General features: G+C 38.7%; 1 protein-coding gene across 7 annotated transcripts in view; it reads left to right on the forward strand.

Annotated features, from left to right (window-relative positions):
* LOC138064674 (ubiquitin-associated protein 2-like) overlaps nucleotides 1-27,894 on the forward strand; it is a 51,826-nt gene that overhangs the window by 12,485 nt on the left and 11,447 nt on the right. For all 7 annotated transcript variants that reach the window (XM_068928345.1, XM_068928351.1, XM_068928344.1 and 4 more), the window contains exons 2-6: nucleotides 11,218-11,357; nucleotides 15,529-15,606; nucleotides 16,842-16,952; nucleotides 21,021-21,174; nucleotides 22,940-23,017. In XM_068928345.1, coding sequence (XP_068784446.1) covers nucleotides 11,259-11,357; nucleotides 15,529-15,606; nucleotides 16,842-16,952; nucleotides 21,021-21,174; nucleotides 22,940-23,017 — 520 coding nt within the window. In that variant the 5' untranslated portion in view covers nucleotides 11,218-11,258. The remainder of the gene's footprint in view (nucleotides 1-11,217; nucleotides 11,358-15,528; nucleotides 15,607-16,841; nucleotides 16,953-21,020; nucleotides 21,175-22,939; nucleotides 23,018-27,894) is intronic.

A 27,894-nucleotide genomic window follows, 5' to 3' on the forward strand; every position in this document is an offset into this window, starting at 1 on the left:
TACTATACTTTTTTTCTGAATATCTAGTTCAAGACGTAGGGCTCTGTACAGATAGATAAACAGTTTCTGAGCTCTTTGTTATTGCTACTAAACTCTGAAGCTAGAATTCAAATTTTGATATAATAATATTTTTAGTACAATTTGTAGGTACACCCTTACTAGGTTACTTAGTGTTTACTTTTATATCACTTGTAGCTTCTAATGTAACCATTTTTTTCATCATGAGTGTTGTAATGTGAACTGATGAAAATGTTGCAAGTCTAAATTAAATGCCTCCCCCCCCATCTGAAACTTTGAACAACTTTTCTGTGGTGATGCTTTCAACTTTGTTCCACACTGTTAACTCTAGCGTGATTTAAGTGGGTGCCCTCTTTGATGCAGTGAAGTTTGTTTCCGCCCGTTTAAGAACATCATAAAAGTCTCAACTCTTACTTGGCTATTTTTAGTCCTGTTGCTTGTATCTGTTTCTATTCAAAGAATTCTTTTGGAAGCTGTTCCAAGAGAGCGCTGTTCAGCAACACAGGAGGGAGCAGAAAGGGGGGCAGGGAGAACACAAGCATTGAGCGTGTTCTCAGATTTGGCAGCAAGATAGCCTATGTTGACTGCTGTTTCGTATGTGCCGCCTTGTTTAGAAGAACCCCGGTGAAAGCAAATTCCCAGTTCTGAATGTTATTTTGACTCTGACTGAGGGCTTATGTAAGCTATTTCTTATTGTAATTTGGCATACCCAAGTTTTAGCTTGAATCTGCCTTAGCACATTTATTTTCACACGTGAACTGTGGTAAATCTCAGGGACTGTTTTGATATGGTAATTACATCAGAGTGAATAACTGAAATACACATTTCTGCAGGTTAATAGTAATTGGTCAACTGACATTCCCAAGTACTTGTCTCTTTGCTGTCCGGTGGCAGTTGAGCATCTTTCTTTAAAACTTATTAGGACAGCTAATTGGATTCAGTCTGGCACCAGAACAACAACAGCAACAACTGATGTAACAAAAAGCTGTTTTTTTCCTTCTCTCTCCCCTTTTTCCCCCAGTTTCACGTATGGCTCATCTTGTGGATATCGCTAACTGTTGATTTTAACAGTAGTGATTGATTAGGATGCGATTTATCTAAAATTTTAACGCTTTGGTCTTGCAGTTGGTACTACTGACAAATTGCAAGCCTGAAGTGTCTTTGAGGTATGCTTCTAGCTAGTGTTGTATATACTGAAGTAGCCCAGGCATATGCTGTTTTGAAAGGGTCCTGCTGACATTGTCACTAGATGTGTAGGGAGCGGTGGTTCTGAGACAAGTCAGTCGTAGTACAAAAAAGTTATATATCCTATGCAGCTTTGGTGTACTTCGCTTCTGATTTGAGCAGCTTTGGATACTTGAGTACTATTATTTTTTTCCCTTGTGATATTGATAGCTTAACCAGTGTATGGCCTGAGATCATATGTCCCTTCCATGTATTCGCTGAAGAGAACATCCGCAACTTGTTTAGTTCATGTTCTGCAGCTGTTTGCTTACTTATATATATGGATGTGCCCTGAGCTTACCCAGACTTCCAGCTGACCCCTGATTTCACCTCAGATGGAAGGGGAAACTACTAAGTAATACAGTCTGTAGTAAGTGGAGGCTTTGCCTTGTGATTTTTGGAGGAGGGAGCCATCTGAAGAAGAGCTTCCAAGTGATCCAGCCTTGTCTTGCTAGATAAATCTGTCTGGATTTCCTCCTTCCTCCCCTTGGAGGGACTGCTGTGACTTAATGAGCTGGCAGAGGAAGAAAGCCTTTTCAGGCTGGGGCTTTTGATAGGGACAGAGTGGTCATAAAGTGTGTTAGCCCTGTGAAAGTGATGTGCAAAGATGACCAGCAAAAAAGCACTGAAAATTTAGTGGCATATACAAAATCATTAAAGATTACTCTTGCTGGTTACATTGTTCTAGGGTAGTTTGAGTCTCTGGATTCAATGCTTGAACTTGAATACAGATAGCTACTTCTATGATTGGGAGGAGGGATTGAATTCTAGATTAAAATATGCTGTACTAGTCGGACTCTCCTGATACTGGTTGATTATATTCTCTTCTTTTGTTTGGAAAGAAGCACTTCCAAGGCGGGTTTTTTTTTTTTTTGGAAGTTATTTTTTACTACAAGTTACTGATGTAACCTGTATCCAAGAGCCTGGGTGTTAAAGAGTGTTTCTCAGTAAGGGTGATACAAGTTTCTTATTTTCCCACTTGTGCTCAAAACAATATATATGACAGTGGTGCTTTGCTGGCAGAGTCCTTTCCTGTGAGTTTTTTTCTTCTTTAATCTTTTAAACCACCTACAAGACATTTTAAATGATTTTTGTTGAGGGTGAAGGGCCTGATTGGGGTCAAGTCTTGCTCTAATAGATTTTACAAAAACAAAATGTGAAACATCACATTTTACCTATGTTATAACGGTGTGTGGCTGCTGAAATGTAAGATCCCCCTCTCCTTGTGAACTTGTTCTCTGTCCCTTGTGTCAGATCTAGCAGTTGTACAGCCACATAGTTTTCCACTGGATAAGCTTATTCAACTGACTCACTGTTTTGTTTTAGAGGGTTTAGTTTGCTCTTGGGTCAGCTCACTGAACCGACTCGCTCTGCAGCTGCACAATCATTAGTCTGATTCAAGGGAAGTAGCAATAGTGTGTGGTTAAGGAGCAGGGAAGCAGGAATGCCATATTTGATGACAGCCTGCAGTTAGTCAGTGTTGGATGTAAGGTGAAACTTGATTTTGATGGAATAAGGGATTTGGGTTCTGTCTGCACTACTGATTGAACTTGGAACTATTATACAATCAGATCTCAAACAGTTAAAGCTCTATAATTGGTTAGAGCTAAAACTCTCGTCACAGGTTTTTGTCACCAGAGTTGGTTGGTTGTCCTGTGCTTCACTGTGACTTAAACAAGGCTATGTTAGTTCTGACGACAGAGGCTAATGATTTTTCAACCCTGAAAAACCTGCTAGTTCAGTTTTTCCCTCAGCTACAATAGAGTTTTCCTTCTGCAAAGTACTTGTTAATTTTTTTACAAGCCTCCTAGTTATGCAAAGTATAATGCAATCTGAGTATTTGTTGCAGTGGGTGACTAGGCTGTAAGAGTGTTTTTTAGCAGCAGCTTTGTTAGAAGTTGTAGACACTGTAGTTTCCTTTCAGTGGATGTTACTCAGGAAACCTTAGGAGGGAAAACACCAAGGGCTTTGCCTCTTCTGTTCTCTTTGTTGACTGTTCCATTTTGTGTGACGGACAAACCCAGAGAAATGGAGATGAAGAAAAGATTTGCAAATACTGCTAGTTCTCAATCACTGAGTGTAGTAATGGTAGAACAAACAGTGAACATCCTGTGTATTGACTTAGCTAGTATTTTCTTCTGTCTTCGTAAGCTAGAAAATAAAAGATCAGGAGGCTCAGAAATGGAGCTGGATGCCAAGAGGAGGTAGGGAGTGTGTGTGGCTGTGCAAGCACTAAGAACCACCTCTGAGCCACAGATATCTCTATATGCTTCCTAATCCAAGATCTTGGGAGTCAGTTGACAGTTCAGGATCAGCATATTTCATGTGCATCAGTAACCAGAGTAGGTTATCCCATTGACTTTTGTAGCTTGTAGAGAGAGTTAGCATAAGAAAAGCCATTTCTGTGAGAGAGGGTGAGAAATGAGATCCTTCTGTCAAAGATGACTGGAACTTCTACTTAATCTTTCCTTCAGATCCTAGAACATCTGGAAAGGACAGGGCTTTTCTTGAAATATTCCTCAGCAGAGAGCCATGCTTCAAAAGTGAAACTGCTGTTCCCCCTTCCCCACACGATCCCCATTGATAGCTGCTTTTCAAAGATAATTCCTGTTTTCTGTAAGGTCATATTTGCATGTGGACTAGTACTGGCTTTTTTTTTGTTTTTTGTTTTATCCAGTTCCTGGCAGCAACTGTGATCTGGTCTGCGCTACAGTCTAGCAAGATCATCTTAGTTAGAATAGTGGTGCTTAGTGGGAAATAAGGTGCAGTTAGTCTTCCTGGGTCTCTGTTATCTGAGGTTTCTTTAAAGCCATGGTAGCTATTGATAACTAGTACATCTTGCAGGTCCTTACAAACATGCATTTATTACATGCCCGTAACAAAATACGGCAGGGAACAGAACTTCATTCTGTTTGGCATGTCAGAGTCCAGCCAGTCGCTATCCAAAATGGCATTCTTCTAGCAGAAAGGCAAAAAAATATGAAAATAGAGGCTTTGGAGGTACTGATATCTGAAATATCAGACCAAATCCTGTGAGTCTTCTAGGACTCTGACTGTTGACTGTGTGTAATCACCGGTGAGCGTTGTACTCTGACAGCAGCAGAAATGGGTAGGTCATGCCAACCAGGTTTTTAGCCGTCTGAAGATTATCTTTGCTGGATGAAAGATGAATTCTTAGGTAGAAACCAGCTAGAATTTTCCGATTATAATATGATTGAGTCTTAAATTTTTCTTTTTTCTACCAGTCAAGGTTAACTGTGAAGAAATTTAGATTCCTCCTTCAGAAATTTCTTTATTCATAAGGACGCTTGTCATCTCTTAAGATTGAATGCTTATGTAAGAACAGTGAGGACAAGGCCAGAGGACATTTATTGCATGTATAGCTGGCAGATTTTGATTAAAACTAGGGAAATCACCAGCATATGCTAAAATGGAACATGTCTATAATGTGGAAGCACTGGGATAATGGCAAAGATTGATATTGTAAAACTAGAGGATTTTTGAGTCATGTTAGTGATGTTACTTAACTACTTGTGACTGAAACCTACTTTACTAGTGAAGCAAATGTACTCTTTGGTCTCCTTTCAATGTTATTTTTTTTTTAGGGGGATTTGGGTATGTGACCAGTTTTTGCCCAACTCCATCCTTCTGAAGATTTTGATCGCTGCTTTGTCTTCCAAACAATGTACTCTATTTTCCTTTTATTTGTAAAACCTATTTGTGTAATTTTTTCTTCCTTTTTTAACATTTGCTGAGGAATACTTATCTATGAAATGAACTCTTTGTTTCTTTCCATCCTTCTTTTCACAAAGTTTTCGGTTTGTTTTTCCAGTCCTAAAATATTTTGGAAAGAAGTTGTTTGCAAATGCTAGGTTTTTTATTTTGTTATTTCTATTTTTTCCCCGATGATGAAAAATGATTGTTTTACTGTAGATCGTAGATGTGTTCTTAGCAAATTATAGATTCACTGGATCTGCTGCAGAATAGTAATTTTAAGTAACAGTTCAGTGGATTTTAATGCAGCTTGGTAACAGTGTGCAGTTGCTTATTCATCAGGCTTTGCTAACAGGAGAGGTGATTCAATAGTTCACAACTGGAAATGTATTTGTTAGTTTTGTCCTGGTGCTGAAGCTGATGGTCGGCCATCTTCATTACAAAATTTTGCCTTTAAAACTATTTTAAAGTTTGGACAATTAAAAGAAATCCCTTGAAGTGCATAAGCTTAGAATTTTCCTCTGTCTTTGTGGCAGTGGATATAGAAATTGTTGCAGAGTATTTATGTAAAGAATTGGAAAGCAGTACCATCCCAGGGAGTGCTAAGTTTACCGTACTTATTGATCATGTGGTATACTTTAGAGTAGAAAAATATTCATATGTGTAGACCTGATACCATTGATGGGCTTGTGAAATGCATTGGTGTAGAAGAACAGGTTTAGGTGAGTAAATTGTGAAATTTTGTTTGTGAACTAAATTACGTGCAGATGAAGGTATGGGTTTTAGCGTTAACTAACTTTTACGGTATGTATTATAGGGAATTCAAAGTGAAGTTTCAGAATACTATTTAACTTGCATGCGCCTAGGGCATGTTTTAGAGGGACAAGTTGAAGTAGTCAGACTAAGAGCTAGTGGGGTAAGTAACAGCAGTGAAAGTGATGAGAGACAGGACGTGAGGTTTTATGCTTAATCCAGATGTGCTCAATCCACAGCTGACCAAGATGCAACCTGCTTTATGTCCTCTTCCCAGCAATTCTTTTCTCTTGATGAATCTTGAGAGCATACAGATAGTACAATTTCTCTCTCTGGGGTGTTTTGCCAGTGATGGAGGTCTACTCCTGGCCATCAATATTCTTCATATTTGCTGTAGAAGAGTATAAGATCATGCATGAATCCTCCCAGGTTCTGTAAGTTCAGTTTCAGTATTGTTGGCTTGGGGGAGTACAAGCATCGAGTAATCAGCACTGCTCCTGAAGAGCATCCGACTTTTGTAAACTGTTTTCCCCTTTCAAGTGGTAATAAAATAATAAAGGTGGTGAGGATCTCTAGACAGCAGTACTTAAGGGGAATGCATTGCATTGATGCTTTGCAGACATAGTTTTTCTCCCCTTTCCTTCTTTCTCAAGATCATGTCATGCTACTGCTGTGTGGGTAGTCAGTCCAATGTTTGCAATAAAATCTAGACTCACTGTACATGTAGTGTGGTCATGCCATCATGAGGCAGTGCCCTATAGTCTTTTCCCAGCCCTGTCATTTCAAGAAGTTCTTGACTGAATAGCTTTGTGATTAGAGTATTAAAAAAGAAATCATACTTTTGGAGTGTTCACAGAGATCTCTGCACGGTGTTCTTTATGACAGCTCCTTGTCCAGAGAGCCAAGAAAATAATTTTCTTGTGACTGCCTCAGGAAAAGAATTGAAACTGCAAATGTTTTGTTCAGCTGATGGAAGTGAACGTGTAACTTCGGAAGGATTCTTGAAAGCCGAGTTGTTTGTAGGGCTTGGTCTATCCTTGAAAGTTTAGGAGTGGATTTACTGTCTCTTGTGTGGCCTGCCACACTGTCAAGTGGATTTGTATTCTGCATCTCTCTAGTTTTTCTGACCTTCTTGAGTCCCAAAGGACTAGATTTTGTTGCCCAAGGAAACTTAAACATAAGATTGAAGGAAGAATTACTATAACTTTAAAAAGCTGCTTTTTTTGTGTTGATATGTATTCATTCACATACCCTTTGATTCTTCTGTCTTCCTCCTTCCTGTTAAAATCCAAAGCAGAAACCTAACTAAATGCATTGAATAAGATGACATGGAGACTTTTTGGGAAGGGATTTGGTCTCTTTAGAGAAGCTGGGTGTTGAGATAGCAGTGCTTAGGTACTCTTTCGGAAACTGGAATTGTCATTGCCATTCCATCACGAGTCTGGTACTGATTTATTATCCGATGGTATATCTACTGTTGTTCTAGTATGTCCTTGGGCTAAGCTGGTATAGACAGAAACATTACGACAAACAAAATCTTGAGACTTGGGGTGATTTCTCATTAAATGCCTCTGTTCCTTTCCATTTTGAAGTGTAGTCACTTGCTTTATGGGGAAATGCTGAAAGTTGAGTTCCTTAGTATTTGAGAAGCTAGACAAACTTGAAGTGAGGGGCTTTTTAACTACTGCTCATTTTGCTGTAAATAGAAATAAAGATAACCCTCCTCTGGAGGCACTAGATTTCACAAAGAAAGGTTTCTAGCAATCTTGTGCTTTTTTTATTGTCATGACAAAAAGTATGACTGCTGCCTTTACACAAAAATTTTGGGAAGTCCAGTGTCTGTCTGGCTCTTAATGCTTTCTCCTCCTTTACTGCTGATGCTCTGAGGTTCTGTTTCACTTAACATGTATCAATTACTTCAAAATGCAGCTGTTTTGGCCACTTAATGGAGTTGCAATGTGTCTACAAGGTCAAGTATAAAGTGCTGATGAGGGACTTTTGGGTTGAGCCAGACCTTGACATGGAAACCAGAACGTCTGCTTTTTGATTTTTTTTTTTTTGAACTTTATTAAACAGATTTTTTAATTAGGAATTTTCTTCCTCCAAATCTCAGACCACCTTCTTCCCTCACGTGGTCTGCGGTTAAAATGAAGTTTTATCAGTTTGTGACATCCTACTGATTGCCACGACAGCAGATTGCCAAACAGATTTAACGTGAAGGATCGGAGCGAAGAAGCTGGCATGTGAGTGAGGAAGTGTTCTTGTCCAGCCCCATCTTTAGTAATACTCCACTTAATACTCAAAATTCTAGTCACTGTGCTAATTTGAAAGCAGTGGATATCTGCCCTCCTTTTGCCTGCTCCTGCAGTACCCTTCAGGATAGCTGCGATAGGGTGTGGAATTTCACCAAAGTACGGTTAAAGCATATCTGTGCCAGGAAGGTACAACGTTTCTTTGGTTAGTGCACCATCAATAGTGGAATAAAGCCATTTAAATACTAGATTGTGCTCACTGGGGCTGGGCCAGTTACTGTATCTGGATCCTGCCTGTTGATAGTGGGAGCTAACTAAGTAGAAATAAAATAGTTTTATTTTTAGAACTGTCTTTATATCAAGCTGTCAATTGTGCTTTTAAGATGACTGGTTTATGCCTGAAACAGATTATAGCATATCCTTTTTGGCTTGATGGGGAATATCAAACTGAGGGTGCATTTTTCAACAATTGTCTGAAGCAAGTGGAGGCCCATGCAGCTTCCAAAAAGGGGCTCTCACCTTGGCTTTTTGTTTCTGCTTCAGCCCTTTCACCAGCTTTCACTGTTCATGGGCCACCTGGTCAGCAAGATTAGGATCTTCTTTAAAGATCCTGTTATGCTGTTAGGGTGATTTGGCTTTCTTCCCATTGGCAGACTGATCTTGCTGCACGTCTTCATTCTCTAGTAGCGTTTCAAATGTTTGTGTGCCTTCCCTCTTCTTTCAGGTATCCTTCCACCTCGAAAAACAAACATGGCTTGAACAGGTGTGACATGGAAGCGTCATAAAATACTTTGTCAGGAAAAAAGGAAAGATACAATCCTGTTCAGGAACAATGTTATGCCTGGTATCAGAAGGGTAAAATATAGTTTAGCTTATGCTGTACAAACAAATAGAAGACTCCTTGTTTTAACATATGTGTATCCCAACCATATGCAAAACATGAATTGCAGTACTTGGCATGGCTTTTTCTAGGGAAAGTAGAGAAATCAGTATTTGAAATCTAAGCTGAAATTTTTAGGTACCATAATCTATTTAAACGTTATGTTAATTCAGAAGTGATGAACAAATTGAGATGCAGTGGAGCTATAATTTTTCAGTATATCTTAAATCAAAGTGGACTAATTCTAGGCAATTGTGTTTGAAACCATTAGCTTGTCTTTCAGGGACTTCAGGGCTTCAGGGTTCTCTGTTCAGGGCTTATTTCATTGCTCATTTTGCTAGGTTCAAATGGTGATGAGCTGGCTGGTATTCAAAGAAAGTACTCAAAGGTCATACATAATTAAGGTATGTAAACTTAAGTTAGTTCTAGGACATAGGAAGTCCAGGCATCGTAGCTTACAAAACACGTTTCAACATAGAGGGAAACTAATTTTTATTGTAGACCCAACAGAGGACTGTGTCTGCAATATGTGTTTGAAACGCCAATGGAGAGCCATGACCATAAGGTTTGTGATAAGTGTTGAATTTGCTGTTCAGAGTGTCTCCACAACTACTTAATATTTTGCTTTATGTAGAACATTTTGTCAGATGAGCTTGAACTACCTCTCTTCTGATTCTGTCTGGCTTTTAGGGTGTCAAACAGTGCCTTGAAGGTCTGTTTGTTCTGAGGCCTAGAACACAACAAAGTTAGACTACCTTAAGAGGCTCAGGAACAGATTGGCTTTGGTGAATATATTCATAAAGCTGGAGAAACACTGTGTTCCAGTTCAGATCATACTGCAGTCAGTTCCTGGTAAAGGCAGGCCTTTTCTTGTTAAATATGTAAGAGTTCATGGAAATATACTTTCTCCTCAGACTCTACTGAATGCTTTAACTATCACATTAAAAATTGCAATGTCGGAGTTCAGTTTTGGTCAATAAAAATGTATTTGTAAATTGAAGAAGAGATTTAGATCATAATGGGATGAATTAGCCTTTTGATTTCTAGATGAGACTCCTGAGTGTTGTGAATCAGTATTTAAAATGTAGCATGTCGTTGTAGTTTTAATTTTTGTCCATAAATACTCAAGTTCACTTTAGTATGCGTTATTTGTGAATGCTAATGACCAACTGGCATTGAACATGTCCTTGTCCCTACAATCGCCGTACTCTTGTGTTTGAGCTTTATTGTGTGTTGAACTCAGTGATAGCAAACTTGCACCAGAGCTGCTTACCCTGACAAGCTGCATGCTGAGGTATGTTCTTGTGTTGGGGCTGCAGTAAAAGGTTTTTGTTTCCTCTTTGCACATCTCTTTCTGCCCAGGTGGACCACTTGCATGTTGTTTCCAGTTCCCTAAATTTGCAGTCTCACTTCCCAGTGATGTGAAGACAGAAACTAGGCTGTTGGACGTGACTGTTCTGATCGGTTGAGAAATCTGTTTTCACTTATTACAGCTTATATAAACCATATTCATCAGTCAGTTAGCCTTGTGTTAGATGCTGTACAAGCGCTGGGGAGTAATAGTTTTCTTGTTTCGAAGTACTTCTAGTGATGGGGGATGTATTAGAATGAAAGGGTGGAACAAGAAACAGCAGGATAACACTGATGTGTGTGTGAGTTTTGGGTCTGGGCTTTTTTTTTTTTTTTTTTTTTTTTTTTAATGCTCACTCAACAAAGGTATGTTACCCCTAAAGCAGGGGTAATAGCTGATTTTGAGTATGAAAAAAAATTAACAAAAGTATGAGAGAAAACAAAACACAAAAATATTGGCTACAGAGGATTGATTTAAAGGCAAGGATTATCATTTCTCTTACAAATGAGAACAAGTAGAGTGGGCATTGGGCGTGACCTCCTTGAAAGCGCAGGAAAGCAGTTTAATGATAGGGAAGAGAAGAATGCTGTCTTCCAGGTGATGGTTTCTGAATGAGATCTTTGCAGGAGTGTTCTGCATGGATACAAGAGTAGTAAAATTCCAAGTGACAAAACAGGTTAGGGGTTGCAGAAACTTAAGGAGCGATACAGCTGGAGCTGAAATTTCAGCAGACTGACAGATAGGGAAGCCCGAATCTTAAATAACTGGAACAATATGTGAGATTTAGATGTAGTCTGGATGTACAGATCTGCAGAGATCCAAGTCAACTGATAAAGATGCTTTTAGGCACTGCATTTCCCCTTTACTGTAAAGGCTGTGCAATAAATCCAATAATAGTGTATTTAAGTTGCTTTCTCAGGAGCCTCTGCATAGAGTGCATGTTCAATCTACTGCATTTGTATATTATCTGGGTATTGAATCAATGCCCTATCTTAACTCATGCTCTTTTTTTTTTTCCCTTTCAGATTTTCTATTTTGTACATACATTGTTTTGTATATACTGTATATGATGACTTCGGTGGGCAATGAACGTACCCGGGGCTCTCGGGACAAAACACAAATTTCAGCCACACAGCCAGCACAACCACAGAAACAAGTAGTACAGGTATGTGCTACTATATAATATTCCTTGAGTTAAGAGTAAGCACTTAATAATATGCACTTCTTCCATACGTCATTGAAAGCTAAGAAAAGAAAGGGGAGGGAATAGTTTAATTAGAAGAGTATGTTTGATATCTCGTTTTTAAATGCTCAGTAACGCAACACAGCATTAAATTGTTCCTGTATTCTTGTCTCTAAATGAATTTTGTGTTCTTCGGCAATATTTCCCATCACTGAGGAATTTCATGCCTATGCTTATGTCAGGTTTTTTGTCCGGTGGCCTCAGTGTCCTCAGATTTCATCTCCTCTAACGTCATGAGGCTAGCATATGAAAGCTTTCTAGTTGCTACAGGAATTTGGGTGGGTGGGAAGAGCTTTCTGTTAGATGGGTGCCATGCTGTACAGCATGATTCAGCATATCTGCAAGTCATGAAATGCTAACCTTTGTGTGCAGATTATCTTTACAGAAAGTGAAATGATGAAGAAGGTCCATTAGTGGATTAAAAATGAGGTTATTTTCAGTATCAGTGAGACCGAAATGAAGCTGTCAACCCACTGTCTTGATGCTCAGCAACACAGTAGTTAAATTCTGTGCTTTTCAGGGTTACAGAAGGTGCAAAATGACTCTGCTTTTGGCAACTCATTATTCTGTTGTCACGTACTTCTCAAAATGGGATCTAGTTCAAGAATTGCCTCAGTTCTCTGCTGACAGTGAATGCATCAGTCTAGAGGTGCTCCCATGGGATGTGGTGTCTTTTAATGTTTTCTAGACTGGTCTTTAGCATGCAGGGGCTCCCGTTCTGTTGCGTATAGTATTAATTGTGTGAGCTCAAGTCCTCATCGTCTCCTTGCGTTGCAGTGCTTTACTTATTTGTGGTTCATGCTGATGTGTGGGCTTCAAAGCTGACTTTTGACAGAAGCAGCTGAAATTGTTTTTGTTTTATAACAACTAAGATTGCAGGATTATAGCGGGCAGGTTAAGGGAAGTGATTCTTTCCCCTTTTTTGGCATTTGCGAGACCGCGCTGGAGCGTTGTGTCTGGTTTTGGGCTTCCCACTGCAAGAAAAACATTGACAGAGCAGAGCAAGTCCAGCAAAGGGCTACAAAGATGACTGGTAGCTAGAGCACAGGATGAATGAGGGAAGGCTGAGGAAATTGGGTTTATTCAGCCTTAAGAAGACAAAGCGAAGATGTGACCTTATTCCTCTGTTCAGGTACCTCACAACAGGATGTAGACAAGATGGAGCCAGACTCTTCTCAGAGAGGTGATGGCCCAAGTTGGAACATGAAACATTCCAACTGTTATAAGGAAAAAATGATTTACCACGCAAGTGGTTGAACACTGGAATACACGTTAGAGAGGTTATGGGATCTCCATCTATGGAGATGTTTAAAGCTTAACTGGCCAAGGCCCTAAGGAGCGCCCCCCTCCCCGTGGGACCTGCTGTCAGCAGGAGGTTGCACTGAGTATCGCTGGAGGTCCTTTCCAACCTCCATGATTCAGTGATTCTAAGCAGTAGGTCCTGCGGAGTGTTTTCTGTGTTTTGTCTGAATATTTTTTTTTCTTCCTTTTTGCGTAATGGATGCTTGTTTGGTCAATTGAATGGAAAAGATGCTTATTTAATATACAGCTATTATGTTTTAGTGCACCGTGCTTTTTTACGCTGTAGAGATCAGATAGACGTTTCTGCTTAGAAAAGCTTTATCAACAGCAATTTGTGAGATTTTACCGTTTGGTCGCCACTGATTATTTTTTCTGAATCTAGAAGAATGTTGCTTTCCCAAGTGGAGATTTCAGTGTTATGATTTTACATTAATCATAATTTCGGTTATTTAAGAAATGGCATTGCACATTTTTTCCATTACTTCTGGATAATAAATATTTTATGTAGTACCTGGGCCTATCATTGTCACTTAATTTTGGGTTTTGCTCACTTTTGTTTTCTGATAGTTGTAAGTTAATTAAAAAATCTCTTCACTTTGTTACACTGCAAAGATTACATTCCTTGCAACGTGTGAGTAATGTTTTAGCTGTCTTAAGATGATACCATTTTCTTAGTCATAATTAAAACTTGTATTAGTCTATAAAACACTGCAATCAATGTTAGTTGTTAAGCTGAGGCCTTAAAAATAAAGGAGAACTATTCATTGGGGGGAAAAAAATACTTTTTGGACAATGATTTGGGGTGTGTGTGTGTGTTTATGTAGTAAAATCTTCTTCTTTTTTAAAAAAAACAAAACAAAACAAAACAAAAAACTTTGAATCTTCAGTTCCGGCTCGGTGTAATACAACTAGCATATAATACTAGTGATGCTGAACCTATTTGTATTTGCAATGCCTATGTTTACACAGGAAAACTGAAGATACTGTCACACATTTCATATATTGTTATAAAACTTGTATGTTTTGTCTTCCAATATGGACTTGTTTAAAAATGCTGGGTTAATAAAAAAGATGAATCTTAATGGCTTCCTGTTTCTGGTCAAATATGCCATCATGTCTATGCAGAAATTCCATTGTCGTCTGAATTTTTCTACACTGGGTACCTTTAACGGAAACCTCTTTGCTAGCTTAGCAATTGCAATGGACCTGGGGAGACTGAAATCTGAGCAAGGATTTAATGTGACTTAATTCTGGAAAATGATAGACCTTTTCTTTTGGTTCTTTACCAGGCTTTTAGCAAGCGCTGAGAAGGGGGTTCGTTGCACAGAGCGCTGACTGGGATGCTTTAGTGGAGATGCAGTGCTGTGGGTAGCAAAAGGCTTAGAGTGGGGAGTTCCAGAGTAGTCTCTCATTTATGTTACCAACTGACGTATGAAGCTGTCAGCATGACACTTTGAAAATGTGAAGTACTACAGAGCGTTTAACTCTGTTACAAATGCAGTAATTATCTCGGAACGTCGCCTCTCAGCATGACAAATGTCACTTCCCTCAAGGAACTGGGACAGCTGCAGCAACTTCTCAGTAAGTAAGCAGCTGATGGTGTATGTTGGAGTAATTTTTAGACTCTTCTCAGCATTTATGCTTGGTGACCTACCACACCGCCTTGCTGTGGTAAACTCCAAAAGCAGAGCAGTTGAAGAGATGGGTTACTTGAACTCTCGAGGCACTGAATTTCATGTTGGTGTTCTCTGAAGTGAGACTTCGAAAGGTGAGATTCACCCAGCAGCCCGTGATGAATCCTTTTAGTCAAGAATTTCAGTGGATGTTGTGATACCTTCTTTATGAAAACATTTTTCTGAATGCATCGATCTACGTTTGGGATCCCGGCTATCTCTTCAGTATCAGCCGCCTTCTCTAGCTAGAGACAGAAGTCTTTTCTGGTAAAGCAGACATCAAATTAATTCCAGGACCATGTAGCCTACAGTTATCTACGGTATTTTTCTGGGAATGCCGTTCATGTAGATGCGAAATACCTCACTGTGAAGTCTGGCCTTATTTAATACGTTAGTGTTCTTGGGTTGCTTTTTCTTTGGGGCAGCCATAGTATATTCTAAAGTATGGCACTTTTACTGCGTCCATCCGTTTTAGTCTGACAGCTTTTGGAGAAGCTGCTAGCATGGCTTTATTACAGAGGTACCACGTGTTCCATCAATAGCAAGATCCTCTAGCATTTTTCAGAGACTGGTGAGACCAATATTAGCTTATAGAGAAGATAAGTGCAGCTGTTCACGGGCAAAATCTTGAGGCACAACCCAGCCTCCTATTAAGTTCATAAATCCATGGAGTCATGACACTTGGAGTCAAGAGGGGGATGCAGGCAGGAATCATGAGAGATGCAGCTACTTCAGAAACACTATTGCCTGTTTCTCATGATGAAGCTCTCTAACTCTGGAATGATAGATATTAATTAAAAGTAGAAGTAATAATATCAAAGCATGGACTTCGGTAATAAGTTTTATTTTGTTACACGGTTAAGTATTTCTGAAGTAGTGACCTTGAACTGTGCTCCGATCAGATTATAATGTGTTGAAACTGCTTCTGTCCCGGCAAACCTGTTCACTGTAAAGTGGGTGTAGGGGAAGAGATGTTAATCTTTCCCATCTGTGTGTGTTCCCTGTGTTTTTTTTTTGACAATCAGGATGAAAAAAAAGTAGATAGCAATGCTAGGAGATACTTTAAAAATATATATTGTTACCTTGTGTGAATTTTATTGGATGTTTATATTTTTCAGGCAACAGCAGAACAGATTCGCCTTGCTCAGATGATCTATGATAAGAATGATGCAGATTTTGAAGATAAAGTGAAACAAGTATGTTTCTTATGGTACAAAGTTGTTATGCTCTGCAATAAGGTGCTCATAAGATAGTTTACGTTTCTGAGCTAGAGTGGCTGCTTCCAGTTTAGATTAAGCCATTTTCAGAATGATATAGTTCAACTAGGAAGAAGTGCTCTTATTGTACAACAAAAGCCTCTTTACAAGAAACTGCAGTAATATAACTCTGGCCATATAGTTATACTGGTGTACTTTGCTTTGTAGACAAGCCATGAAGCCAACGCTCATCCGTGCCAATGTCTGTTACAGATTATATCTCTCTAGTAAGGTCCTGTCAATTAAAGATCATGAAAATAAAAAACGCCTTCAGCTTGTTTGCATGTAAATACACAAGAGAAAAATTTATGGCCTGTGTAAACTGAATTTGCTAATATCTTGGCTGCTTTTCAGGAAAAATGAAAGTCTAATCATAGCTTAAAGGTGAATTAAAGTTTTATTAAGAAAACAAAAAAGTCTGAGCTCCCAGATCTTCAAGACTGTCTATGGATTAAAATGATAGAATTACACTGCAAAAATGAAATCTTCTCACACTATTTCCTCTCCCATGCTGAATCTTGGGTGTAGATATTTCAAGCTTCTATTTTTTTTGTCTTCAATTATATCATTAACTCCAGCAGTAGAGAGAGGTCAGTTCCTTGTTCTGCTGTGGGTGTTGGTGATTTTGCCCTGGAAGACGAGTGAACACATCGCAGGTTCATGTAGAACCTAGCAATGCACCTCAAACGCCCGATTGCGTGGCCTTGTGCTGAATTAGATTGACTAAAAAATAACCTTCCCCCTGCCCCAACCCCAGGTTCTTTTCCAGATGGGTCAGTTCTCTGCCATTGTTTACCTTATGGCTGTTCTCACACAATGGAATAAAGAGGGGGATGTTTGAGACAGAGGAAGAGAGAATAGTATTAGAACTACACTGATCTTTTGCATCTTTCCTCTCCTATACAGCCATCTGGGTGGTGATGGCATTTGCTGCAAACATGAAGTTAAAAAAAAAAAAAAAAAAGTGCTTTCTTGATTACCTTTTGAATTTGTATTTCATTCTGTTTCTTGTTTGAATCCTAAGCAGATCTGTAAAATGCAGGTACCTTTACTTAGGATTTTGGTTCTCTTTGACACAGTAGCTGTGCACTTTCTTGCAATCTGTGGTGGTGCTTATTCTTATTTTCTTATGGTGATAATTTGGATATTTTAACATGTCTGACTCTTACTGCCAGCTTATGGAAGTGACGGGGAAAAACCAGGATGAGTGCATAGTGGCACTACATGATTGTAATGGGGACGTGAACAGAGCAATCAACATACTGCTGGAAGGAAGTTCAGACACAGTAAGGATTTACTTTTATCTTAAACTGCTCTTTTTGTTTTTTTGCTCCTTTCTGCTTCAAAGGAATGATCAGGAAAGTCATGTGTGTATTTTGGGAGCTTTCAATATCTGCCTCTCCTTTCAAATTCCTCTGGAAGAAATGGAGACCAGGGCAATTTCTCTATCACGTGCATGCCTTAGAATAGGCCAAACTTTGAAAATGTGGTGGGTATTCTGCTGATATCCTGCAGAGCTTTCCAGCCTTTATTTATGTGTAACAATTTTAATTCTTTATAGAACTGAATGGTCTGTCAGATATTGTCCTATTTTATGTCTCGGCATTGTGGAGGTGCTCCACAATAAATGCTACTGTGTATTTGAAACAAAGGTCAATTTTTATAAACCTAGAAGGTGAGACAGGTACTTTAAGTTATATGATTTATTTCTGTAGGTATGCGTTGCAGGTATTGAAACAGCAGGAGATTTCCAGATCTGCCAGTTGCATTAAAAACTCGAAGGCAGAAGAGGGTACAGCAAATAGTTGCTCCTTTCCCTAAGCTGCTCATTAGGATGGCTTTATTGAAGAGCAGCAAGAAAACTCTGACAGTGTGTATAGCAGCAAACAATGTTGTGTATAACCTGGCATAGAACTCTTTTTTTTTTTTTAAATCCCAGGAAGTATCAGGCATGTGTCTTGATGTACTTGAAGGGATTTTTCACAGTATACTTCAGAAAGCAAACTAGATTCCATCTTATCTAAATTAGGAAAGAAACCTGGACTTCCTTGTTTCCTTTCTTGTTTTTCTTTCTTTCTTTCTTTTTTTTTTAAATGATGAACACTCAGTGTCTCATGTGTTTTATCGGGATATGCACTCTTGTTTATTGTTAATGAGGCCCCCACTTCCTTCCCCCCACCCTAGCAAATGTCTAGGAGACACGCCTTTCTGATTGAGGGGACTCCCTTTGCTAAGAATTGAGATGATCTAAAGTGCAGAAATATATACTGCCAAGTAAGTGGGTAAGTTGGGAGTAGTGGAAGACAGCATCTCACCTTGGTAAAATCTATCTTGTAACTTACTATCTATTTTTGTAATTGTCATTTCTGGTTGAAAATAGTTTTCTAGTTGAAGAAGAATGGCCGTCTTAGTTTAGCAAACTGTTGTAAGTGATCGTGACATGGAAGAAACTTTTTGAACTCAGTTGTCAATTAGAAGCAGCATATCTAGCATTCTGCTATTTTGACAAGTCCCTCTGAACCCATTGCTCCTTGTAGAGAAAATGCAGCTCAGAAATGAATACAGAGAACTTAAAGGCCTCCATGAGGAAGGAAGAAAGAGTATCACTTAAAAGGGTCCTCATCAGAAGGTGAAGAAATGTATTCTTTATGGAAGCTTATGGGCCTGTGAACTTGAAGGGTTTGCTGTAAGGCCGTTATATTCCAGAACAGTTTTACCATGGATTTGATGTAAGCTTGGTAGCAGTGGTACTACTTGTTCTGAATGCAGATTCCGACATCTCTTTTTCTAGTTTCACTTTGATGCACTTCAACTTTTTTTTTTTTTTTTCCCTTTACCTCATTTGGAAGATTTATCTACCAAATTTGAGGAATTAGAAGAACAAGGAGTGATAGATAGAATGTCTCTTTGTAATTTGTTTGGTACTCTGCCAGTTTTGTCTTTTTTAAGTTGTTATGAGCTGTAAGGCTTTGTTCTGTGTGACTGTTAGATTTAAGACTTTTTACTTGCAATGATTGTGACAGTCTGGCCTTGGATGCAAGAGGCTTGTGCGGGAGAGTAGAGAAGGATGTGTTTCTTTGCATAAAACTTTTTTTTTTTCCTTTAATTAGTTTAACTTCTGCAGGCATAAGAGCCGTTTTATGCCTGACCGTGTTTTACTGGATAAAGCTTTTGAAGCTAGAATAAAGAGGACTTTTCAGATAGTCCTTTTTTTTTATGCAAGATAAGACCAGCAAGAAGGCTTCTGTTATATTTTTTCAAGGGTCAAGCCTGTAGCTGTAACTTGGGTTGCCTCAGGCATGCTCAGCTGCAATCATTTAGCTTCTTTATAAAAACAGGCAGCTTTGATAGTCTGTGATGGATTCCCATACCCATAGATAGCATCATCCTCTACCTTAAAGCACACCTCTAAGAAAAAGAGGCTTCTCAAAGCCTTCTTTAAAATTATGTTGAATTTTCTCTATATAAATAGCAATAAATGAATGACTTTACAGATCCTCAAACTCTAGCAGTTGTCTGAAGAAGTTCTTATTTGTAGGGAAGCGTGGATCTGATGCTTCCAAGGTTCTCCATTTATTAATACTTAAGTTACTCTTCCCATCAAGCCATGTAAAACCTTACTAAGGAGAGTCTATTTTTCTCCTCAGCTTTGCAAGAGCTTCCAGTTTCAGGGACTCCTTGAAATGACTGAAGATCTCTAAAAGGCACTGTGACTTTATTATCCAGCTTCTTTTCCTTATGGCATCATGCTCATCAGTGAAATGGTAGTACATTCTGAACTATCTAGGTTTGGCCCTTCGGTTGCCAGTGCATTGAGGTTTATTCTCCTTTGAAGTATCTCTAAAACCCTTGTGGCATTTTTGTAATACAGTTACATAGGCTATGGCAGGTGAAGCGATACGATAGTTGCTGTGTACAGGAGGCAACTGAGTTTTCTGTCACAGAGATAATGTGATGTTGCTCAAAGTAGTAGTTTTGTACTTTTAATATACACTGTCTATGCTTCACCACAGTTGGCCTGTGGCAGTGTAGTCATACTGGAGCTGAAAACTGATTTCAGCCTTCTGTCTCACTTATGTTGCTTCAAATAATGAGAGACTAGTGATTTTCTTAGGATATGGTCTCTCAAAAGAGTCACTGAAATACTGAATTTATCCTTGTAAACTGCTTTGTTACCAACTTTCTCAATAACTTTTTTTGAAGTTCTAGGCAGCTTAGATTAGCTGGTGTTTGCCTTCCTTGGGAGGGCTTCCAGTTGCTGTTTTCGGAATTGAGAGGAGGCAGGGCAAGACCTAAAATTACTGATAACCAAACTTTTTCTTTGACCTAGCTGCCTGTCTTGAGGTCACGGCTTTATCAAGTGCTTCACATTTGATGGCGCCTTGTTTACATGTGCAAATTTCCCACTTGGCTATTTTATCTAGACTCTTAAGTTCCTCGAGGTGGGGACTCCTGGCATTTATATAGATGTATCTACTATATTAATGGTTTAAAAATAATGTGTTTTTTTCTTCTTTGCAGCTATGGCTTAGTAGACAGTCCATGCAATTACATAATATGCTAGTTGCTTTCCTATTCTTAGCACGTGTTTTAGTTGTTTTGTTTTCAACTTCTACAGATGTTCCTATGGGGCTATGTGATCCCTGAATTTATTTTAATGATGAGTTTAATGTTAAAGCTGAGGTGTGATGTTCAGACCTGGGTCCTTTGTCTTGTTCAGACGTAGCCTTTCCTGAATTTTGCTGTGTATGATGAGCCATAGGTGTTAGAATAGATGATCTGGCTTATCACAGTCTTGGTTTTCTGAATTCTTACTCTGCCATTCTGGTGTTCTGGCTATCAGTGCTTGGATTCTACTAGATCTGGGTAATCTGTTTGTGTGTGTGTGTGTGTGGTCCCCCTCCACCCCGATATTCTCCTCAGTCTCTTGTTCACACTTATATGCGCTTCTTTCACTTCCTTGTGAGAAAAAGATTGTTCTATGCATGCTCCCTCATTAGATTTCTGTGAGTGATTGAGAGAGGCAGTTGCTTACTTTGCAGATTTTCCACAGTGTGGTCTATCTAGGCTACCTTGGACTAAGTTAAGTCCGTTATAACCAGAGATATGTGGATTCCTCACTTTCTGTGAGAAAATTAAACTCTCAAAACTTGTTTTTCTCATCTCTCCCGAAAAATACAACCTGCCTTTTTTCTGTTTTATTGGTGTAGTTTTTGTTAGATATTACATGTGTACCGTTACAGAAATACCTGCTTTTCCATGAACTGAAGGGGTATGAGGTGGGAGAATATAGAGAGAGCCGAACTGTCTCTTTGTTTTTGACTTTTGTATTTAATTCTATTCTACCCAAATAGACTTCTTGGGAGACTGTAGGGGGAAAGAAGAAAAGCCTTGGAAAGGAAAGTTCAGAAAACAAAGAGAACAGAGAAAAACGAGGGGACAGAGAAGTGAGTCGTGGACGGGGAAGTTCCAACAGACGGGGAAGAGGAGGCAGCCGTGGCCGAGAGTGTACGTATAGGGATTAATTCTTAAAGATTCGGACACTTTTTTTGCAGCTGAAGCTGGTTGAGTTGAGAGGGAGCACCTAATGGAATAAAGTCCATCAGAGCTATAACTCAGTGCTGAAGTGATTATAACTTGTATATGTGACAGGTATGCTTGATCTATCTATGTGACTCGTTTTTGGGATGGTGTGTGTATATATTTTTTCAGAGACAAACTCGATTTAAATTAAACTTCTGTTCTTTTTGATTAGTTGATCTTGTGCAAATTGCTGTTCTTTTATGTAAGTTTTAGAACTGAGTCTTTTTAAGACTGCTTTGAGAGCAAATATGTCACTGCACAGCTGATACACTTTTTTGTTTCTTTTAATGAAAAAATTATCCAGCTTTGACTCCATCTCCTTTTATGAGTGGGAGAACCTGAAGATGTTCTCATCTTCTCATAAGGGGAATGAAAAGACTGGGATCATTATTAATCTCTAGCATATATTACTCACATAAGCCAGCCAAAGGTGAGTTTCTACAACAACAGAGAAAGTACTTTGTGAATTGAAACATTTAAAAATTTGCTACAGTTTATACAGGTGCAATAATATATTGTCCAAAAGAGGACTGATGTTTTCCAAGTTAGGTAGCATCACATTAGATCACCGTTGGGTATGTATTTCCTTTTTATCTGAGTTGTTTTATTGGTAATAGCTAAGCTGTGTATATTACCTACGAGGGCCTTATAAAACACCAATATGTGAGCAGAGAAATGGAAATGAAAAAAATAAAAAAGAAACCGAACTTCTCCCTAAAAGCAGGAAACAAGTTTACAGTATTAGCCAATGTATGATTGGAAGATATTCAAATATTGTGACAACGAAGACATCGTGAATCTTTGTAGAACAGAGTAACGTTAAGATAGGAAAAAATATTAATGAAACTTGCAGCTGCGTGTGGAACAAACAGAAATCGAACGCATCAAAATCGAAGCGGGGCAGGGGGGAAACTTCTGCAGGAGCCAGAAGCTGCTGGACTGTTTTTCTAAACTGTAATTAAAGACTTTCAAATGGCTACCAGATTTTGAGATATTCTCTTCCCACCTTTATGTGCATGTATTTATGGATGTGTTGCAATTAGGGCAAGCTGTGCAGTACAAAATTCTCAGTAATGTTGTAAGTGTTCAGTCATTATTTTCCATCAGGGAGTCAGCCATCTTTCTCAGAGTACTTACCTGGGAGTTTTCCACAGAATGTAAGTTGGAGTGCTTTTCTGACACCTCACCTTCTAGGTCTCTTCCTTCTCTCTCAAAGTTAAATAGAGAGGAGAGTTCTCTTAAGTTTCCCTAGTTGTATAAGGATGTGGTGTGGGTAGTCAGGAGAAGAGTCTGTGCAGTTGTTTCTCTTATTCTTTCACTGTTACCACCCAGCACGTTATCAAGGAAGCATGGTGTGAGGTCAGCTTTAGTTCCTGCTCTTTTAGAGAGGTGAGGCCCTGACTGATTAACAGTGTAATGCAAATTGTAACATTTTTTTCAAAAAACACCGGTGTGTATGCTGAAGGATATTTCCCTCCTAGGAGATATTTTGTTTTCTTTTTTGTCTAGTGCAGGGTAAATGTAATTGCTTGTAGCTAGACCCCCGAGGAAAGGAGGTGACTGAGATGTGTTGACTGTTATCCCACTTTGGAAATCTTGCTTTTTCTTTTGGGGTTCAGGTTAAGCAGTTGGCTATATTGTCTCATATGTGAGTTGCTAAAGCCTTTTTTAAGCTGTCTTCTCTCCACAGTTAGAGCTGAAGAGAATGGAGTGGACACCAATCAAGGGGACAGGCCTTCAGACCGTGGGAAACGTGGCCGTGGGAGAGGTGAGATGGTGGCATTGGTGTGGGACTGTTTTCACTTCCTGAAATGGAACTCCCATCTGTTTTAGTTAAAAACTGTTTTTTAAGCATTTGTTAGTTGTTCTTTGATTCCATAAACACTTCAGCCACCTTTAATTTAGGTTCCTTCACCCCACCCCCCTTTTCGTTATTTGGTCTCAGGATGACTTAAAAAAAAAAATAGACACCTTTATGGTAATTTCATGTGTGCTTTAGCTGGTGTGCTTTGGCTTTGGAGAGCTGCTTTCCCAGATCGAATACTGCCAGCCTGCTGTCACGGGAAGTGTACCTCAAGATGTACCTTGACAGCAGGAGAGTACAAGATTCATCTGTAGGGCTCTTGGGGAGGGATTTGATGTGTACTCGTGCATTTTCTTTGGGATGGGTGTCATTGTCAGGATTACCATCTTTTTTCAGTATCCTATTAGAGAGCGTTGGCCGACCTAGAGGCTTTTTTGTGAGAGAGGGAAATGGTGTGGAAGAGTTGATAAGGAGAGCTGTGGAAAGAGAATAATATAGGAAGGCATAGATACAATTCAGGTTGTATTCTACAGAAGAGATAGGAAAGATATTGATTATGGATTTGATGTGGAATCAGGGGGTGCTTAGTCAGTTTGGATTTTCACAGGGTTGAGTGGAAAGAGGCTTGTTTTTCTTAGAGGAAGGTAAATGGTTATTCTAGGTGCTGTACAGATTGTAAGGGGAAGGGGCTGTTAAATGAGTTAAAGTGGTAACGTGCACAGCAGAGCTCATTAGTTGTTGGTGTGTTAACACTATAAATAGATGCACTTTAAAGATTTCAGTGTTTGTTTTAGAAAATAATTCTTAGTACTCAACTTTGAGGTTAAAGGTAGGATTTTCTTTCGGTTGTCGGGTATAAATTAAGTATGTTCCAGAGGTTACTTTAGAGCTCAGTCTATTTTTTGAGTTTTAACTTTAGGAACCAAAATGCACTGTTTTCACTGTTAGCGCTGTAGCTCTCTAGATAAATATCATATGTCTCAAGCCAAGGCACTTAATCATCAATCTCAAACTGACATATCTTACTGAAGAAACAGGAAGAACTTCAACCAATTTCTCTTCACTGTGTTAGCCTATATAGTATTTCTGTATCTGCCTACCAAATATTGTAGACTGTACATCTCTGTGAACAAAGTATCTTGATGAAGTGTTCTCAGCTGTCTGTGATAAACACTTTGAACAGCTCCTGGATCATTATATTACAAGTGTTTGTGTTCTATGGCAGGAAATACCTAATTTAATTTCATAATGTCAGCCGTTGAAATCTACAGGGAATTGTGTAAAGCTTTTTAATTCACTTCTCTATGTTTCAGGGACCCATGACCTTCTTTCTTTGGATATTAGTAGGAATTAAAAAAAAAAAAAAGTGTCTTGCTTATTTGTTTAGTTGTCTTTTTTGCTGTTGTACAGAATAGTCAAATACAGGTATAAAATTCTTCAGCTGAACGTAAAGTGGTGATCACCACAGAACCCTTTCTTTAGAAATGTTTCATGCTCCGCATGTGTGTGTTTAGGAATGTATGCATCAGAGATAAAATTAGGAGACAGTTAATATCTGAACAGTGCGCTCTTGTCTCTCTATTTTAAGCTTTCTTCTCAGGCTGGAATAATCTTACTGGCTGCTTTCTAGGGGACAGTTTGTTGGGCCATCATGTTATTGCCTCATTGCAGAGCCACCTAATTTAAAGAAATGTAGCATGCACTGAAAAAAGCAGAAATGGGATTGACTGTGGCGATAGTGTGCTATTTAGCAGGAAAAACGCTTGATACTGAGAATTTCAGCCTTAGTGCTCTAGACACTAGCTTCGTTATGCGGTACATCTTCTGAACAACTGTATGACAGTCCTTGCAACTTTATAGGATAATAGGTTTACAGTGTACAACCAACGCTAGTTGCTGGCGTGCAAGAGATCAGGGGGTTGAAGTAGATACATGTTGTTGCCTGATTGATAGAAAGCACAGGCACATCACTGGGTGTGTTTCAGGACACATCCCAGCTGGAATTGCTCTGTTCCTCAGCCCTTAATCTCTACTTGCTAAACAGAGGCTGTAGACTTTGATTTAGAAAGGAGTTTTTGTTTTTAACGATGGCCTTCCTGTCTTTCATTTTCAGAACTGGATTTCTTGAATGAACTTTAATTTAGCCATAAAAAATACTGTAGTGATGATTGATAGTAATTGCATCAAAGTGGTTATACTTGTGCGTCAGTGTTGCAATGGATCATAACCATCTCAAGTGGAATCTAATGAAGGAAGTATGGAGAAAGATGTTTATAATATAATCTTCAGTTCTAAAAACATTTCCTTTTTTGTGTTTATGCATAACATTTATGTTAATTTTAATCATCTGCATTTACAGACGCAGTTTTTCTTCTGCTGCCATTTTTTTACTGTTCCCACAGCTTCAATTTTAAGTGCGGGTTTGGTTCTCCCACTGTCCTCCACCCTATCTTGGAAAAGATGTGGTAGAACTAGAAAAGGCTTGTAAAGGTAATGGAAAAATTACAGTTATGGCAGGTGAGGAATAAGTAGATTAGGACTTCTCAGCCGTTTAAAGAGAAGGCTGAGTGGGTGTGTCCGGGGGAACGTGCACTCTGCTTTCAGCTCCTATACTCTTCCCTAGACGTGTAATTGACGGTAGCTAATAATGGGATAGCAGGTAAATGAACTTTGGGTCTTGATTCAGCATAGAAGCTGTTAGGTTCATGGATAGCAGTTAGCTTGGTTTGCAAAGTGAAAACGTATTTGTCTGTTCTGCTTCTGTTCTTAAACTCCGTCCTTCTTCTCTTCACCTTCTTCCAGAGCAATGTATGCGTGACAAAAGTGTCGATGCTGACAGGGAATTTTTTTCTAGCAAAATAGAAACAAAAATGAAAGGAAAAACACTAAGTTTTAATTTTAGACCTCAGCTACTTGACAAGGAGCCTTTCAAAAACTCTCTTTCTGGATGCATAAGGAAGTAGAGCGGCTTGCTGTTTTTGTACATTTCTGACTAGTGCAGCAAGTCTGCTTGTGTTCTGTGCTGTATTTAACTTTTTTAGACAAAAAGTATCCTATCCTTGGGAAAAAAAAAAAAGGAGCTTCTGTAACCAAAATTGCATGTCTAGACATTTTTTTGTTTTAAAAGCTTAGGACAGTTGGCACATAATATATTTTGGATTTGCTTTGCCAGAGCTAGTAAGGATGTTAGTTTTTCTAAAATGTGAATGTAGAGCAGACCTTCTAGAGGTCACAAGCTGAGGTCTGTTTAGTTTTGCTGTAGTTGGTTCTGCTTTAGTTAAGAGGCTGTGTTTCATTAATTTTTTTTGTTGTTTTTGAGATTAACCAGAACTTTGCTTTAGCAGAAATGATTTTTTTTTCTTTTGAATATGATTTCAGAGTTGAAAGAGATTTCTGTGCATGCTGTGCAGTTGAAAATGGTTATTGGAGTACATGCAGTGTATAAAATTGATCCAGTATTTTTAGTTTTGCAACAACTAATAAGACAAAAGTGATCTGAGTTAATAAATGTAACTTCAGTGTTTATTTGGGTAGCACAGAATACCTAGAATATAAATTTTCTGTACTTAGCCTTGTTATCTGTTCACAAGTTTTAAACCTCTGTTATCTCAGCTTCTAGGAGAGTGGCTGGCTCCTCATTTTCAGATCATAGACTAAGACTGTTCAATTAAATGTGTGTGTAGTCTGAGATAAATACAAATCTAGGGTGTTGCCTGCTTTTCCAGTTTGCATTTCCTTTTCGTTTCAGCTATTCATAGGCCTCTTTCTTAACCTTAAGGTCTCTTTGTCTGTTTAAACCTCTCAGTGCGAAAATCTTAGTTTTGAAATAAAGCGTATGTGTAGAAGTGGAAGGATTTAGGTCTGCAAGTTAAGCTAACTGGATTTTCCATGAAATAGGCTATTAAGTTATTAGGATAGTCCCATTCAAGTTGTGGTACTACACATTTATCTTGTACTCCTGTGTAGAGTTTCTGTTTTAGGGGAAGGAACGTTCATGATCAGATGAACAGTTCTTTCCATGCATGTATTGAACCAGAGTTAAGACTTTATTGTATGATTGAGTGTCCTGAACTCCTGATGGGTTTTCCTGGCAACAGAAAACATGTGGCTGTGTTAACTTCTGTAGCATTTATGAGAGCAAATAAAAATGTAAATTGAACAAGTGATAGCTAATGTGAGTTTGCTCACCTGAGTGAGAGAAAGAGAGAGATCTTGGAGAGCAGGAAAAAAAAACCAAAACAGAATCGACTTTAATCTTAGCTCCTCATTCCTGATTTCCTTACTCATTTTACAAAAATGAGTAAGCAGTACTTTACTTGATATTTTAGGCTGCTGCTTGTGGGTCTAAGTGTAAGGGAATGTGAAGGAATGTTATGAGGGGTTATAACAGGCAGGGCAGTAATCTTATTCTTTGCGCGATGTCTCTGTTGTTTGATTTTGTTCTCAATGTGCTGATTAATTGTAGGAAAACCCATTCCTGTAGTCTCAGTTGAAGATTTAATGAGCTACTGTCAAATCGCTTTTTCTCTTTTTGTGGGCAGATAAAAATATTGACAGAAGAATTGCTGATTGTGAATTACCACAGTAAAAAAAAAATTTTTTTGAAACATTGATCATTATGATATATTTCCGAGTAAGCTATAGATACAGATCTTTTTCAAGTACTGTTAAGGCTATGTTTTTGTTTAGCATAAGCTGGCGTTACTGCTGGAATTGGTCCTGTCTGTCCCCTGGTGCCTTTAGACTGTATTGGAGCATTGATCTAAGTTTAAAACTAACCTAGCCAAAAAAAAAAAAAAAAAAAAAAGTGGTTGCTCTTAACCCAAGGAAGTTCAATGATC

This window comes from Struthio camelus, chromosome Z (genome assembly GCF_040807025.1).
Source record: "Struthio camelus isolate bStrCam1 chromosome Z, bStrCam1.hap1, whole genome shotgun sequence".
Classification (NCBI taxonomy): domain Eukaryota; kingdom Metazoa; phylum Chordata; class Aves; order Struthioniformes; family Struthionidae; genus Struthio; species Struthio camelus.